Raw genomic sequence first — 16,607 nt, 5'->3', positions numbered from 1 at the left:
TCTTGTCCTCTTTCATTCTTAGACGTATTTTGTGAGACCAACTTCATCAGCCAAAATTATATTAGGCTAAGTGTAGAATTTATTTTGTGTCATTTTTTATTAGCACATTTGTGTTTAAGATGTTGTGTATTCTTGCCTCATCTCACTTTTCTTCCTGTTTACAGTGTCAATAGCTAAACAAAATAGTCACTGCTCACTCTCCTCCTATAGTTTCTATGTCGTTCCTTTGCTCACAGCATTCTGTGCCTACTTACAGTATTATCCAATCTTTATTTACATAAATCCTATCTATCTTTTATATGCTAGTTCAAACTCCTTTTTTCACAACTCACTCTAACAGGAATATTTTCCTATTCTGTAGTCCCATAATATTTATTATTTATAAAAATTATTCAACAGAAATATGTTACCATCTTCTGTTACTGATATTTTGCTAATTATTGTTAAGTGCAGGACTCTTGGCTCTCCAATTTGAGTATGACTTCTCTCTTTCTTCTACAATGTTTTGTTTTGAGCTTTGTACATAATTGTATATAATATGTATATAACCATCATTCATTTTTAATAATGAAGTGATGGGTTATTTGAGCTGATATGCACCTCTCATATAAAATTTTCAGTAATCATATCTGAAATGAAGATTTAAATAGCCAGATTCAATGAACAAGCCGGTAGGTACATAATTATCATCAATAAATTGATTTTCTCAAACTTGAAATCTGAAAAATCAACTTCCAGTTCCTAAAATTCTCTTTGAAGCAAATGTTGAAGGTAGTTCTAAATGTTTGTGAAATTGTTGTGGTGACCATCTTGCATTTCTTCTATTTTTAGAGAAGCATTTTTAGAACATTATACATATATTCTCTTTCAAATTTATGTAACATTTGTATCTATAAGTGTTTATTAATCTAAAGAATCCAGTGTATTTACTTGAAAATGGGTTTTCTTTGGGTTGAAAAGCCAACCCACTGCTTCCAGAATAATTTGAGAAGCATCTTAAACATCCTTGGTTTTTGCTGTGCATAACTTGACACATTCTCGGGAAAATCGGGTTCTTGAAATATCTTCTTTTGGCCTCTACCAACTAGAAAACATTTGGTAGCTAAACCAGCAAATTTACTGCCAAACGGACAGGTAACTATCCTTTTGGAAGAAGAAGACAATCTCTTCACATGGTGAGCAGAAGAAAAACCCTGCCTGCCTCACTCTGGATAGTCACACCTTATTCAGAAATCCTTCATCAGAGAACTTCTTCTAGGGCTACTGTGGAATCTGTTTCTCCTTCCTCATTCCATAAATACTTCTGAAGTTTTCAGCTGTGGATATTTCATGAATTAGTTTAATCCACATCTTCCTTTCTGTCTTATTCTACCCTATGTCCTTAGGCTTTAGAGGTCATTTCATCATTTGTTGCTGTTTTTATTCTAAACAAGCCATCTTGAGCCAGACAGCCACAGTAATTTTATTGATTAGATATCTGAAGGCCATGAAATATCCACACTTGTCCCCTGCCAAGCTTTCCCAAGCACAAGGTTGATTCATATAGGGGAAATATGCTTCATTTAGTTAGATGATTCTGTTGTAGCCTCAGGTAAAATTTTTAAATATTTGCTTTTCTGTAATTTTAAAATTAAATTTTAAAATTGCCCTATGTTAGTTTAGGTTTCCTCATTTTTGCCTGAATTACTTTAATAACTTTTTAACTAGACTCCCTATCCCTAGTTATAGCCCTTTTAAATCCATTCTCCTCTTAACATGTTCTGTCAGATGAATCTCCATTTATTCCCCCATGCTATCTCCTCTGCCAGAATGGCTTCTTTCTACTTTACAGCCTGGAACATTCATCCTTCAAGATTCATCACTTCCCTTATAAAATTGACCATCTACCTCCCCTTGGCCTTTTAGCTCATCCTACTACTAATATTATTAGGCAAGTCAGTCATTTCCCATAACGTTGTCTACATGACTTTATAATATTTACTATAGCATATTTAATTTTTAACCCTGCAGAAAAATGGCCTTTGTCAATTTTTATTATGATAGAAAGAATCAGAGGATTTATAGTGAAACCTCTAGAAAGGATATTTGTTTTTAGTAAGATTTATATCCAGACTTCACAAAACCAAAGGAAGCAATTGGCTATTTAATGATCATCCTAAAAGAGTCCCTGTAAACTATAGACAAAAATGGTAGAAAATTCAATTGGACATTGATGGTTTTGAGTTTTACAGTTTGTTCATATGCTCAGCCTCACTGCACTCTATAACTCCAGCTTTTCATCAATAGCTTCTCTCCTGAGTTCTGCTTTATAAATGACCTATAATCTTTATATTTATTTGTACCAAACTTCCTCTTGACTGACCTGATTCTGTTATTGCTGACTCTGCTCATGTTTTACTGGTAAGGCCATGTGTGGTAATGGTATTCTCTTTAGTTATATCCATGTTCTATAGAAACCTTTCCAAACTAGCCTTTCTCTCTTGCCACTGTTCATCCTCTTAAAGAGGATTCCTTTTTTGGTTTGTTTTTTTTTAGATCAGGAAGTTGTATTTTTTTTTAGGAAATTGGATCTTAAAGCCATAAACATTGGCCTCAAAGAATGCAAACAAAGAAGGCTTCAACTGATCTTTCTATAAGATAAATTAAATATTGTTAGCCTATGTGGACAATCCTTAATTCTCCTAGTCCAGAAAAAGGAGATGAGCCTATGGCATTCTTTCTGTAATATACAGAGTAGGAAGAAAGAATTCTGAAGCAAAGAGGACAGTAGGGAAGGGGATAAAAGAGATTACATGCAGAATTCTTCATGCAGAATTCTGACATGCCCTTGGGTTGTTGCTAGTTTCTATTTACACACTTGAAAAGGGAAATGTGTAGGTTAGCATTCTTTCTTAGGAGGTCTAGGGTAATGATAGGCTGCTGAATATCAAAGTCACCTGATGTGCCTTGGTATTAGATACAGTAACAACTCCCAGTTTTCAATTCAATAGATCTATTGAAGTGGTATGAACTTAATTTGTAAAAATGGAGACCATAGTTTACTTCCACAGTGAGAATAGGTTGAAGAAAGAAATTTGTTTGCAAACTTTCTATTCCTATGGTCATTTACCGTATGAATTTACTGACCAAAATTACTGTAAACTGGGTGGTTTAAAAAATAGAAATTTATTCTCTCATAGTTCCAAATACCAGGACCTGAAATTGAAGAGTAGCAGACCATGCTCCCTCCCACAGGCCCTAGAGGAGAATCCTTCCTTTCCTCTTCTGGCTTCTGGTGGTTGACAGGTCTCCTGGTGGCCCCCGACACTCCAGTGTCTGTCTCTGTCTTCACGAGGCCCTCCCCTTTATTGTTTGTCTCTCTCTCTCTTTTAAGGGTACTTGTCATAGACAATTCAGGATAATATCTTTTTGAGATCATTAACTCAATGATACCTGCAAAGACCTTTTTTCCAAATGAGATCATATTCACAGGTTATGGGGATTAGGACATAGAATCTTCATTCACCCCACTACATTAACCTATGTGCAAAACAAAACTACACTTTCCATTCTTTCTCAGCTATCATAATATCTATTGGACATTATGTTCTATAACATTTCTGAGAGAAAATAATGATTTATTATATTTAAATTGCATTTTGTAACATTTTGCTACCATTTTAAGTGATACTACTCTATTCTCTAAGTTACATGTCTCTATTTACTCTAATAATATAATCATATCTTCCTAGGGTCATGTGGGTTTACCGGGACCAAGAGGTGCTGCTGGACAACAAGGGCCCCCAGTATGTTTTGAAAATACTCTTTGTAATTCTGGCATTGACAAAAAATTGATGTTTATATATCTCATTTTGTCCCTGCTTCATATGTGATTTACATTTGGTTTCCTGTTAAAGGGTGAGCCAGGTGACCAGGGTGAACAAGGACTAAAAGGAGAGAGAGGATCTGAAGTAAGTTGAAATTATTTAAGACAACTTGAAACTTATTGTTGGTTTGAGAAGGCACAGACATTTGTAATTTAAATGAACATTCACCCTTCCAGAGCAAGGATCACTGTAGGCCCCTAATGAGAGTGTTGGTCAATAATTGTGCCAAAACAGGATTATTGGTTATTTCATCTGTTTTGATTGCAATCCCAGTTTCCCTTTATCAGCAGCCTTTTCTGGCTTTGTGAAAATGGCCTAGAGTTGTCCAAAACAAATGGTCGCTCCTTGGGGTTTCAAGCAAAAATATCAATAATCCTTAAAACCAGCATTGAAAAGTGAAAACCTATCAGTCAAACCTATGTAGTTGTAATAAGGTTAAGGATAGAAATAGTTTGACTATGGGACACAGATTCACAATTGGTGTAAAATATTTTTTTCCATATGACAAGCCAATTATCTGTTATCAAACAAGCAACAAATGTATTAACTATTGCATTTAGACATGTCTTTTCCTGTGTACTGTTAAATGTTGCCTCAACCTTACTGAAGGTTATTGCCTTATAACTTGCTTTGTAATTTGTACCATCAGTTCATTGCTACCTTGTTTTTCATAGCATTCTGATTTCACTTGCTATTGATTTTAATTTCTTGAGAAAACATACTGTATTTTAGTAATAAATCAGGTGAAAATGGATAAAAAGCAATCAATTTGAGACCACATTTCTCCTAATTTGTTAAGTCTTCCTCCATACTTTGTGTTTCCTACTTATGGAAATAAGTAATAAAATTGGGTTGAATCTGATATTACATAGGTGCTCACTCACCTAAAGCCATTTTGAATAGTCTTGACTATATTCCAGTCTTGACTTCCTGTGAGCTTCCTTAATAAATAAGAACTAATAAATAAAAAATAAAAACATCCAATTGAAGGCAACCCTTAACAAGAAAAAATGCGGAGAGAGAAGGTAATTGTCCCATTTAATTGGAATTTTTAATACCCAAATTGGAAAGAATAGTGGAAAAAGCCTAGAACACTACTACTGCTTTCATTTGACTTCCTTATATTTGCATTAAGTGCCTAAGGGTACAAATGCTCTCCCAACTTTGAGTCTAAAATTTTTAATCTCTTACAATTAGTACTTTCATATTCTCAATATTTTTTTCTTTTTTGACATATGTCAGGAAGAAGAAATTTTTGAAATATTTGTTAGTATCTATTAAAAATTATGCCAATGCAATTCAAATATTCTTCTCAGACAACTACATTTCCAGCTGACATGGTCAGATCTCCCTTGGTATTAGAGCCAAAAATGCTGAGGAAACATACTTTAAATTCTGTATAATTCAAGGGAATTATTTCTACCCTGCTTTGGGCAATGCTGCCATACAGTTCAAGTTACATTAAAAACCCTCTTAGAATTTAAAGTAGTTATAATTGCTACAAGAATAATCATTGACCCTGTCTTACTCACTAGGGACACCTTCAGCAGCCAGGTGGATTTTGTCCAATTGTTGTCATCTTGTTTTTGCAAAGCTTCAAATTTGTTTTTTAGGGTTGCAAATGGCCCTTTAAAATCATCTGAACCACCCTCTCTTTTTCAGATGAAGAAATTTAAGTCTCAGAGAGATTGAGTTACCTAAGATCGCAGAATTAGTTAACAGAACCAAAGCTAGAAATTTCCTGACTCCCAGGGTTATATAAAAGCCTTCTATTACTTTGAAATCTTTTATAAATTAAGGAAAATATGATTAACTTAACCAACTAACTTATTCATTGGACTCTCATGCATGAGACAGTGGGCAACTATAAAGAAAAAGAGCAAGCCAAAGCCAATTGCACAACCACTACATTTTCAAAGACTTTTTAAATTCAAATATAGTGAACTGTCCTATAATGGCTTTCAAAGACTAAGACTCAAGCCAAAATCTTATTTTTCTTCCAAAACAAAATTCCAGATTCAGTGAATTGAAATTTATTGGTTAAGAAAAAAAAGAAGAGAGAAAGAGTAATTATTGTCAAACTCTAAATCTGTGTGTATTGATTGTAAACCTATCCTCTCTAACAAAGTTAGAACTAACAATGTATCAAGGTAACTGTTTTTCAGTTTCACTTAAATAAAAAACAAACAAGGGTTGTACTATAATGACACATTTTATATTCTTTTTTTTTTTTTTTGACACAGAGAAAGATCACAAGTAGGCAGAGATGCAGGCAGAGAGAGAGGGGGAAGCAGGCTCCCCGCTGAGCAGAGAAAGATGCGGGGCTCGATCCCAGGACCCCGAGATCACGACCTGGGCCGAAGGCAGAGGCTTAACCCACTGAGCCACCCAGGCGCCCCTATAATGACACATTTTAAAATGTCTTTTATCCAAAGAATTAGACTACCTTCTCTAGGAGCCTATAAACTGGTACAATCTCCATGAAAGGAAAGCTGTTTTAAGTGGATCTAATTTCAAATGGGCCATTCTGTTTTTTAAAACTAGCCAAACAAAAAGAAAGCACAATTTTATGCTTACTCTAAAGAATACATGTAAATTTATTTTCCTTTCCTATTATGAGAACAGAAAAGTCTATTTGTTCACTTATGGGGTACTTGATATTTAAATAAAGTAATATGAATAAGTTAAGTTTAAAAGTATCATTAGAATACTGTTTGAATTCTGGGTATTGGTTAAAGAGTGACTTTTTTTCCTTTGTAAGATAGCAACTCAGTCATGTACCAGCACCTTATATGACAAATATTTTCTTTGTCTTTGGCCCAAGACTATAATTTCCTATTGAAATAGACCTGCTCTGTATAAGATTAATGTTTAGTAATGTTTGGCTCTTAATTTGTTTATAAGTCAATAATTCCACTTTGAGATTTTTTTATGCACATTTTTTTTTAAAAATCAATGTTCTACGCTTTTTTTTCATTTATTTATTTTCATCATAAGAGTATCATTTTTTCACCACTTTGTTGATCTTTATGCATTTAAAATCTCAATTGTAAGACTAGGTTTTTTTCTAGCTGGCTTACTTCCTTTGAGTATGATCATAATAATTGTAATAAAGAACTCTTTCCTGAATTGAACATCTCAAAACAGCAGACTATAGTTTTGTTTGCTAAATACTTTTTGTCTTGAATAGACAGATTTTGCCTCAAGTGTCCTATTACAAGTAGCAAAATATAGTTTCAAAATGATTTTTATAGTCATACTTTCCCTTTCATGTTATTCTATAGGGAGCTGCTTCCTGTTGCCCATTCAAGTCTGAAAAACATTCTGATTTTCATGATAATAGACCCATACATGTAGATTTCAGTATACAACATTTAACTTCTCTGAAATAATCCCTAACATAATCATGATCCAAAAATGTAATCAGTCTATGATGATATGTGAATCTCTTTGTTTTTATTTTGTCATACAAACATTTGAAGTAAAACCCTTACTTATATGTGTAGTATGTCTGAACCATAAGACATAAAATCAGGTATACTAAAAATATAACTTTGTTTTTTGTGTTCTTTATAATAGAACTTAACATCTGTCCTGAGTGCCCAGCCTGCCTGGTGGTAGAAACCTAATGGGTTGGAGACAAAAAAAAAAAAAAAAGGAAACCTAATTGGTGGAAATCTAATCAATGAGTGCCTTTAACTCTAGCCACACAAATATCCTACATTTGATTTAGAGTTTTCCCTATTCACTCCCTTGTCAAGTTTATAGTTACATGCTGAGTAGCAGTGGTGGGGAAGAGGGATGGAAGGTGAGTGTGGTCTTTAGTCATCTGTCCACCCTAGTATACACTGAAATGCTCATCATCCATGTAGGTCCCCAGTTGCCATCATCCCACCATGCTGACATCTACCTTGACCCTTCCTTGCAGAAGAAGCTCTTCAAACCATGCTGACATGTATAGCTATTTTCTGAGTATAGAAAAGGTACAAAGTCTCCTTACATAGGCCCTTAACGGCATATGCTCTATTCTTGGCCCTGTGGAAATACATTCTGCTAATTCCTATACCATGCTAGGTGCTTGGGGAACTCGGACTTTCTCAAGCCCACCAGCCTACACATCTCATGCAGAAATTTCTACTCTATTGCTGACACTCAGTGCAGTTTATGTGGACTTCAGAATGAATACATTAGCCTCCCTAGCCATTGTCTCCGTGCTCAAATCCCCACACTTCTCTGAGGGTATCATTCCTTATACACACCTCAGGACATGAGGACAGAGTGAGGTGTGAAGGGCCCATCTCAGAGACTCCCGTCAGAGCCAAACAATCTTGCTTCTCTACGTTTCTCCAATTTGAAGATCTTTATATCCCCTTAAATAGGAAAAATTTTCTCTTACACTATTACAATTCTAAGTCTGTTCTTTATGGCAGAATGTATGACTTGCATTCTTTGTCAACTTGGTTTTTGATAATCAAATATAGACTTTAAATATTTAAAAATCAGGATTTTGCTTTTAAAAATATATTCTTCCCAAAATATTATATCCTCAAATTGTTACTCGGCCATGAGTTACAGAGGACTATTTTGAAATTCATAAACTAAGGAATAGTCTATTTTGAAAACCTAAAATCCAGAACAGATCTATTACTTTGCCTAAAAACAAATACTGTAAAGGAAAAAACACTCTTGTTAATATATCTGAATATTATCACAGTTCATATAATATTGAATGAGTGCTATTAGAGATAACTGAAATAACAATTTTTTCAATATTTAAAATCTTATTTATTTTACTTCCTTATTTTGTTCTAAAAGATATATTACATTTTAGAGATCAAATAATTCTAGGAATTGCATCTTCTTCAGCTAAGTCAGATCATCTACTGTTTCTTTTCCTGGTTTCCTTACCCTTAGAAGGACTTCATATTAGTGAATTTTTAATGCAAGTAAATTAGTTTTCCAAGCTGGAAGTAGAACTCTTATTATATATATCTCCCCATTATCAAATTCGTACAAAGTTGGATTTTTATTTCTTATAGAAAATGTCCTTGTTTTCCTATGACTGCATGTACTATTTCTTCTTGAAATGTTAAGATCATTTTCAGAGGATGTAATATGTTATAAAATTATTTACTTTGTTATTGTTGTCAACTTGAATCTTTGGCATGATTTACCTTCAAATTTGAATAACTTAATATCCCATTTTGGTGGAATTGTTCTGTTTGTGAGAACTTTCAGTGACTTCTGAGAAATGTGTCTGGTAATGACAATATGCTTCTTTTTCTTATTTGTGAACTAGGTCACTCTTTTCCACATTTTTCTTTTTAAAATAATTTTAGGATATCATCAGAATAATGGCATGATTCTCAAAGGGCAAAGTTCCTAACTATCCTGGCAGACCAGTTACTGCTGAATCAATTATGATTTAAAACATCTCACACATGGAAAAACAAAGAGTTCCGTGGGAAATAAATATCTTTTCTTTGATTCACAAGTATGTTCTTCTCTCTGATTCCAGATAAGCACATTTTAGGCTATTGGTTTATGTCTCTTACGACATTGTAAGTGTCTTGGGATCAGTAACTTTACCTTTGCATCTCCAGCACATACAAAATAGTCAATAAATGTTTATGAAATTAGTAAACCACTTAGCCACATTCTATGGGAAGACAAAGGCCCTATCTGAAAACATGAACATTTATCTGATAATATTCAGTTCCCTTTTAGAGCCAAGATTTAAATTCTTAAATCCTAGGATTTGGAGCTAGGTGGAAATTCATAGATTATCTGGTCAAATTATCTTGTTTTCAGATAAGGAAAATGGCTCCCAGGCAATCTCAGTGATGTATAGCTAGCCTCTGGCAGCACTGGCTGCAGAATCCCAGGCTCCGGTTTCTTTTCTATGCCTTCAGCTTAGCGAAGTTTATTAAAATTAACTGACAATTGTGTTTCACATTTTTAGGGTCCTAGGGGGAAAAAAGGAGCTCCTGGTCCTTCTGGGAAACCTGGGATTCCTGTAAGTAGCAGGCCCTTTTCATCTTTGTTTTTCTAAATAGAATTGGCAGCTTCAGCAAGCAGAAAAGTTTGGGGCCAATTATGACAAGTGTTGGATAAATCAGCTTGTCTTCAAAAAAAATTTAAGCCCAAGCTGGAACACAGAGGGAACAAAATATGACCGTTAGCTCAAAACCAGGCTTGCTATTTAAGTATAAGTCTCTGCAGTTGAAGGATGCTATTTCCCGGTGTTATGGAGCTCTCTCTGTGGACTCATCCTGCTCTCTGATCATAACTGAAAACAGGGAACTTGAAATATGACTAAATGATTAGTGACAAAGGTCAGAGATCCTCAAGCATGAATAAAAAGCATGAGCTGGATTGTACTTGAAGGACATATCCTTTCAGTTTCCTGGCAAACAGAACAGAAAGTCTTAGAAGAAAATATTTCGAATCATTTCATCACAGAACAAAGATTAATTTTACCTTAGCCATCAGTTTCCTCTGGCCAACCGAATTGTGTGTTGACTGGCTTATTAGCAAATACTTACTTCTTGCTGGTCTTCCATAGCCAAGGGCTGGATGGCTACTTTGGGTGGCCTCTGTTGGTTCAAAAAAAAGAAAAGAAAATGAAAATAAATTAAAAACACATACAGATCAGAGATTCATACAGATAAAATCCACTTGCCCAAGAGTAGAAATAAAATGTTCAGACCTTTATGCAGTCATATAATTATGTAGTTCAGAGTGGCAACAAAAAGAACCGTAATACATACACTTCTTGAGAAAGTAACAGGACATGAGGTTTTGCAGATGGTAAAATACTGTTGTATCATAAATTGACAGGTGCATATAGCTTACTTTTCTCCATAGCTGGAGAGAGCAGAGGCCAGGACAATGAAAAATATGGGAGAATTACCCTGAAACTGAAAAGCGTATACAGTAATTTTTCATAAACTTGGCATTTCTCTTTAGGGATTTAAAGACAGGTAGTTGGTCTGTTGAATACAAAAGGGAATTCAGGAAACAGGAAAATTTATCCTAGGGCAGGGTATTAAAAATGTAAACATCCCTCTCCCAAATATAAAGGTATTTATCACTTAAACATTTGCATAGCATCTCTCTATAATCCATGTAATTTTTGATTACCAAGGGTCTTCCTGGCCTACCTGGGCCAAAAGGCATGCAAGGATACCATGGAGCTGATGGCATTTCAGGAAACTCTGGAAAAGTTGGGCTACCAGGAAAACAGGGACTTCCTGTGAGTAGAATGAATCTCTTTTTACTTTTCCTTATTTATACACATCTCTTGGGTAGACCATATATATTTTGGCTTTCTTAGTTTTGATATTGGTTCAGATTAGCCAACCACTGGCCAACAACAAAGCTTATTGTAGCCAACGACAAAGTTGTTTTAGAATTGTGTTTATGATCTTCAGGGAATGTGTGAGTATATTCTCTTGGATATTTTATATCCAACGACTCTTATTATCAATAATACAGGAGGGCGCTGGGTGGCTCAGTGAGTTAAGCCTCTGCCTTCGGCTCAGGTCATGATCTCAGGGTCCTGGGATCAAGTCCCGCATTGGGCTCTTTGCTCAGCAGGGAGCCTGCTTCCCCATGTGTCTCTCTGCCTGCCTCTTTGCCTACTTGTGATCTCTCTCTATGTCAAATGAATTAAATAAATAAATGAATAAATAAATAAATAAATAAATAAATAAAACATGACATTTTTGCGCATATAAAAGCTTGTAAATAAGAACCATAATGAAGCAAAATTTTAACGACTACACAGCGTGGCTGTGTCTTGGGTTCATCAAATATCTTGAGCTACCTTTTGCACATTTAAGGGTTAGCAGTAACTCAGTGGAAATTCTGCCAAAATTCATTTTCCCTTTACTTACAGCCTCAGTATTTTATAAAAATTGTGTGACTATTTTCTGTGTTTATCAAGTGGTGATGCAATAATATAGCTTCTCCCTGATTTTAATGCAAATCTTTATCTAATTTATTTGATCAGAAATTTAAAAGTCACATTTTGTCTTCATTTAGCCATTTCTCCTCTTTCCTTCCCTAATGTCCTCATAATCCAGATTTTTTTTAAATCTAACTTGGTGTTTTCATTTGAAATATTAGAATAATAAACCATGTACTTTCAAGAACCCTGTAATATTTACTCTTACATTTCTGCTATTTGGATGTGGTTTTCTATGGACCTGTTTTTCTTCTGTTAAATACTAAATCAATCCTACTTGTTTATTTAAATGTAGCATGATACTAAACCTAAGCCCAAACCCAAACTAATATTCTTCTTTCACTATGATGACATGTCTCCCTTTAAAATAGTTAATTACTTAGTTAATTAATTAAATTAAAAAACTATGAGCTAGCCAGTTTCATTATTTCAGAAGTAATACAGCCAGATTCCATTTGAAAAGGTGAAAAAGAATTTTCAGATTCTATCTGAAAAGGAGTTTAAACATGGTTTCTATTTGTTTGGGAGGCAATATGTCAGAACATCAGAGCAACAGGTTAAGACCTAGAAAACTTTGATAGCAATCTGATGTCTTTAATTAAAATAGATATTTTATAGACTTCTGTCTGCCATTAACAACAGTCTGGTTGAAAGAGAATTTTCTTTCATTTGAGATCTCAGTCTTTAAGGGTGTTTATGCCCTGGATCCTCATTCTCATGCTGCTCTCCAGACTTACCATATACTAGTCTTAAAATGAGGTTGTGGGGGCGAGGGCTCCTGAGTGGCTCAGTCGGTTAAGCATCTGCCATAGGTCCTGGGATCCAGCCCTGTGGGGACCTCTCCTCTGCGGGGAGCCGGCTTCTCCCTCTCCCTCTGCCTGCGTTCTTCCACTTGTGCTTTCACTCTCTCTCTGTCAAACGAATAAATAAAATATTTTTTTTAAAAATGAGTTTGGGGATTTTTAAAACAATAGAGCATATTGAATTGGCCTGAGAGTCTTTTTATGGATTAAGTTTTACTGGGAAATGTTACAGTAAATCTTACCTTACTACTTTAGGTAAGATTTTGAAGGTTGAAAACAAAGAAAACCAGATTTCAAAACATATCATATTTCTTGCTGCTGAACACAAGTTTGATCATGGAGGTGGTGCATATGTGGATGGATGGTATAAAAAATGAGTTGTAAATACTACTAATAGGAAAGAGATTTATTTAATTACTGGGAAGAGGGAATCATTTCTTATCTGACTAATACTATTAATTCAGATCCTCATTCCTGATATGGATAATAGACACCAGGATGTGTTTAATAAGAATTTCAGATAATTCAGTATATTAGGTAATCATCAGACATTAATGACAGGTCAAAGTTATCAATTATGTTTTATATCTGTTTACTTAATGGTTTATGTGACAAACAACTTTTTTTCTGGCAATTATGTGACACCTGAATTTTCCCAGAAAGGGCTGAAAATTCCATAGAATGAAAACATTGACTTGGATTTCTAAAATATGAATTGTTTTCTAGGCATGAAAACAGCAATGTGGCAAGTAATTGTTACCTGCTGCTAGATTCTAGCCAAAAAAATAGACATTTTCTAACAACTCTACACTCTTCTTCAATAGTGATATCATGCTTAAAGGACCATAAGGTAATGACTAAGAGAAGGCCAATACAGGAAATAATCAGCATAAATAAGATACTGATTTCATTTGAGGCCACTCTAAGCCTTATTGCTAAAATCTACCATGCTGTTTTTATTGGCTGGATGGGTGAAGGATTATGCATGATGTCAAGTCACTGATTCTACATGGAACAGACAGGAATGTAGGGCACTTAAAGCCAGATTTTGAGGCTATTTGCACACTCAGGGCTATTCCAAAAGGCAGTTAGGATTCTAGAGTATCAACCAGGGCTGTTTGGTTGCAAATAACCAGACATGGATCTAGGGATTGCCCATATATGTGGCTTGCCCCAAATTTTGCCCACTGGGAGGATTTCCCTTTACTGATATCTTTCAGGCTTTAATGCAGCAGCCATTCACTTCTAGCGGGTGGTGACATTCAATGCTGATCTATCTACATATCAGATCTGATCTTTCCTTCCACCATACTGGTAAAGGTCCTTCTCTAGGCTGAAGGAACAGAGGTAAAGCAGTTGAGCAGGTATCATGGAAATCTTAGTTGGCTGCTTACATATTTTGTTTGCTCTCTCTCGACCTGGTAGTACCCAGCCGTAATATATCCCCTTTTCATTTAGGAGGAGAATGCTGCTGCTGCACATCCAATTTTATGATTCCGTTGATCAAATATCCCCTTGTTCATAGTGGGTAATTCAGGACACATACTCATTTAATGTCTTAAGGTTGGTTTTTCAGTTTTAACCAGAGCAAGTGTAGAACTGGATTCTAGATGGGAAATTACACATGACAAAGAAAGGCATGACTTATCTTCAAAACCTTATGGATAGAAGCTGTGATTCTGTTACAGGGGGTTACCAGAGGGTCCATACAGCATCTCTACCAGCCACAGATTCCTCTGTTATCATTGGTTACTATCGTTGTTCATCCATAATGTACAAATAACAAGGTGGCTTACATAGCATCCTGAATCTGCCATAAACTTCAGTCTTTCCCTGACCCCCAGTCCCCTGCCAAGATGTCCAAAATATCCTAGGTTTGGATTAGCCAAACCCAACTAAAGAAGGGTGATAATAGCAACACTAATGGGGAAGACTGTTTTATCACTGACGTTGTTTAGAATTGCCAGTACACAATGATGAAAAAAGTGTGATTGCTGTTTTAAAAATTCACTAACGACGATATATTCCCTTTCTGCTTGCACTAGGAGTGGGCTCTCTCCCATCTACATCGCCTTCTTATATCACTAACCAACCGCTAGAGGGTAAAGGAATCTGCTACAGCTTGGGGAGGCAGGGGTGGAGAAGGGCAGACACTCAATCTCAAAGACAAACAGAAAACATCCAACCAATTCTATTTACGTTCTCATTTATACATGGTCTATATCAGCGGTCCACTCTTGGTTATCAGAAACCTATACCTGATGAACCAAATGGATCTATATTTGTATGGCCCATGAGCTAAGCCAGTTTTTAAATTTTTAATGGTAGAAAAAAGTAAAAAGAAGAGGGTTTTGTCACACATGAAAATACATGAAACTTAAATTTCAGTACCCATAAATTAATTTTGTTGGCACACAGCCACCGTCATTTGTTTACATATAGCTGCTTTTGCACTACAAAGCACAGTTGAGTAGTTGCAAAGAAGACCAATGGCCTCGCAAAGTCTAAAATGTTTATTCTCTGGCTCTTTTACAGAAAAAGTTGGCCGTTGTCTGGTCTGTTTGGATTATCACACTGTTCTTATTCTATAGCTTTGTAATGTGTCCTTATATTTAAGAGAGCAAGTCCCCCTTCTTTATACTTCTGCCACATGCACATTTGGGATTAGATTTGTTGAGTCTCTCTAAAAACCTAACGTAAACTTGAACTGTCATTAGGTTTGCCTTGAATTTATAGATATAGTGGGAGAAAATTCATATCATTATGGTTATCCAATAAAGGAGATGAAATATTTATTGTTATCATCTTTATTGTGCTCTAATAGAAGAGCTCCAAAATAATAATGGCAAAATTTTTATAATGCTAATTATGTGCCAGGCACCATGATAAGTGTTGGACTATATTGACTCAATCGTTATAATCTTAGGAGATGTATACAATTATGATCCTTATTTTATACATGAAGAAACTGAAGTCAATTATACCTCAATTTTTAAAAAAATACATACCTACACACATACTGAGGTACTGAGAGATTGTCACTTTCATTGTCTCATAGCCACAAAAGCAGCCTATCTCTTTGCCTTTATCAATATGCAATATTGTCTCTTAATAAAGGCCTTGTGTATTACTTTACTTTCTAGTTAGCTGTTACTATTTTATTTTATTCTTTTATTTATACAATTATTCTTTTAAGATGTATTTATCTATTTTAGAGAGAGGTAGAGAGAGAGAGTGGTGTGGAGGGGCAGAGGGAGGGAGAGAGAATCCAATCACACTCTGCGCTGAGCATGGAGCCTGTGATAGGGCTCAGTCTCATCACCCTGAGATCACAACTGAGCCAAGACGAAGAATCAGATGCTTAACTGCCTGTCCCACACAGGCACCCCCAGTTATTACTAGTTTAAATGTTACTGATTCAGGATATATTCTATACAATTAGATTTTTAGAAAATTTCTAGTAGTTTCCTTTTGTGATTCTATTGGGTTTTTGAGGTAGATAATATCATTTTCAAATAATGGCAGATTGATTTCTTTCCTTACACTTACTTCTTTTTCCTTCCACATATGTTAGCAGGGACCTTCAATGCTATGTTGAACAGTACAGCAATAGTAAACATCCTTGTGCTGTAGATCTTAAAGGAAGCATCTAAAACTTTCTCCACTAAGAATATTTGCCATCTTGATTCTGTATTTCCTTTTCTAATACTGTCTTTTTTGTTTTTGTTTTCTTCTTTTTTTTTTTCTTTCTTGATTCCCACTGGATACGCTAATAATTTTATATCATATATACAAATATAATCCTTATTAGATATTATCATTGCTCAGTCATAAGGTTCAAATAACAAGGTAGCTTACATGGGAATCTGCTGTAGATTTCAGTCTTCTCCTGACCCCCAGGCTCCTGCTAGGATGTCCCATTAGCCAAACCCAACTAAATAAGGATGATAATAGCACTAATAAGGAGAA

The 16,607-nt window shown here is 35.1% G+C and overlaps 1 protein-coding gene across 1 annotated transcript in view; it reads left to right on the top strand.

The window, feature by feature from the left end:
* COL24A1 (collagen type XXIV alpha 1 chain) overlaps nucleotides 1-16,607 on the top strand; it is a gene marked incomplete at its 5' end in the record, with an annotated part of 325,357 nt that overhangs the window by 243,123 nt on the left and 65,627 nt on the right. Inside the window, 4 exons of the mRNA XM_082688569.1 lie at nucleotides 3,732-3,785; nucleotides 3,897-3,950; nucleotides 9,829-9,882; nucleotides 11,014-11,121. Of these exons, the coding sequence (XP_082544695.1) occupies nucleotides 3,732-3,785; nucleotides 3,897-3,950; nucleotides 9,829-9,882; nucleotides 11,014-11,121 (270 nt within the window). The remainder of the gene's footprint in view (nucleotides 1-3,731; nucleotides 3,786-3,896; nucleotides 3,951-9,828; nucleotides 9,883-11,013; nucleotides 11,122-16,607) is intronic.

Source organism: Mustela nivalis (assembly GCF_964662115.1).
Source record: "Mustela nivalis genome assembly, chromosome: 10".
Lineage (NCBI taxonomy): Eukaryota > Metazoa > Chordata > Mammalia > Carnivora > Mustelidae > Mustela > Mustela nivalis.
Note: the sequence above shows the minus strand (reverse complement) of the source record. Positions and strands in the feature narration are given on the sequence as shown.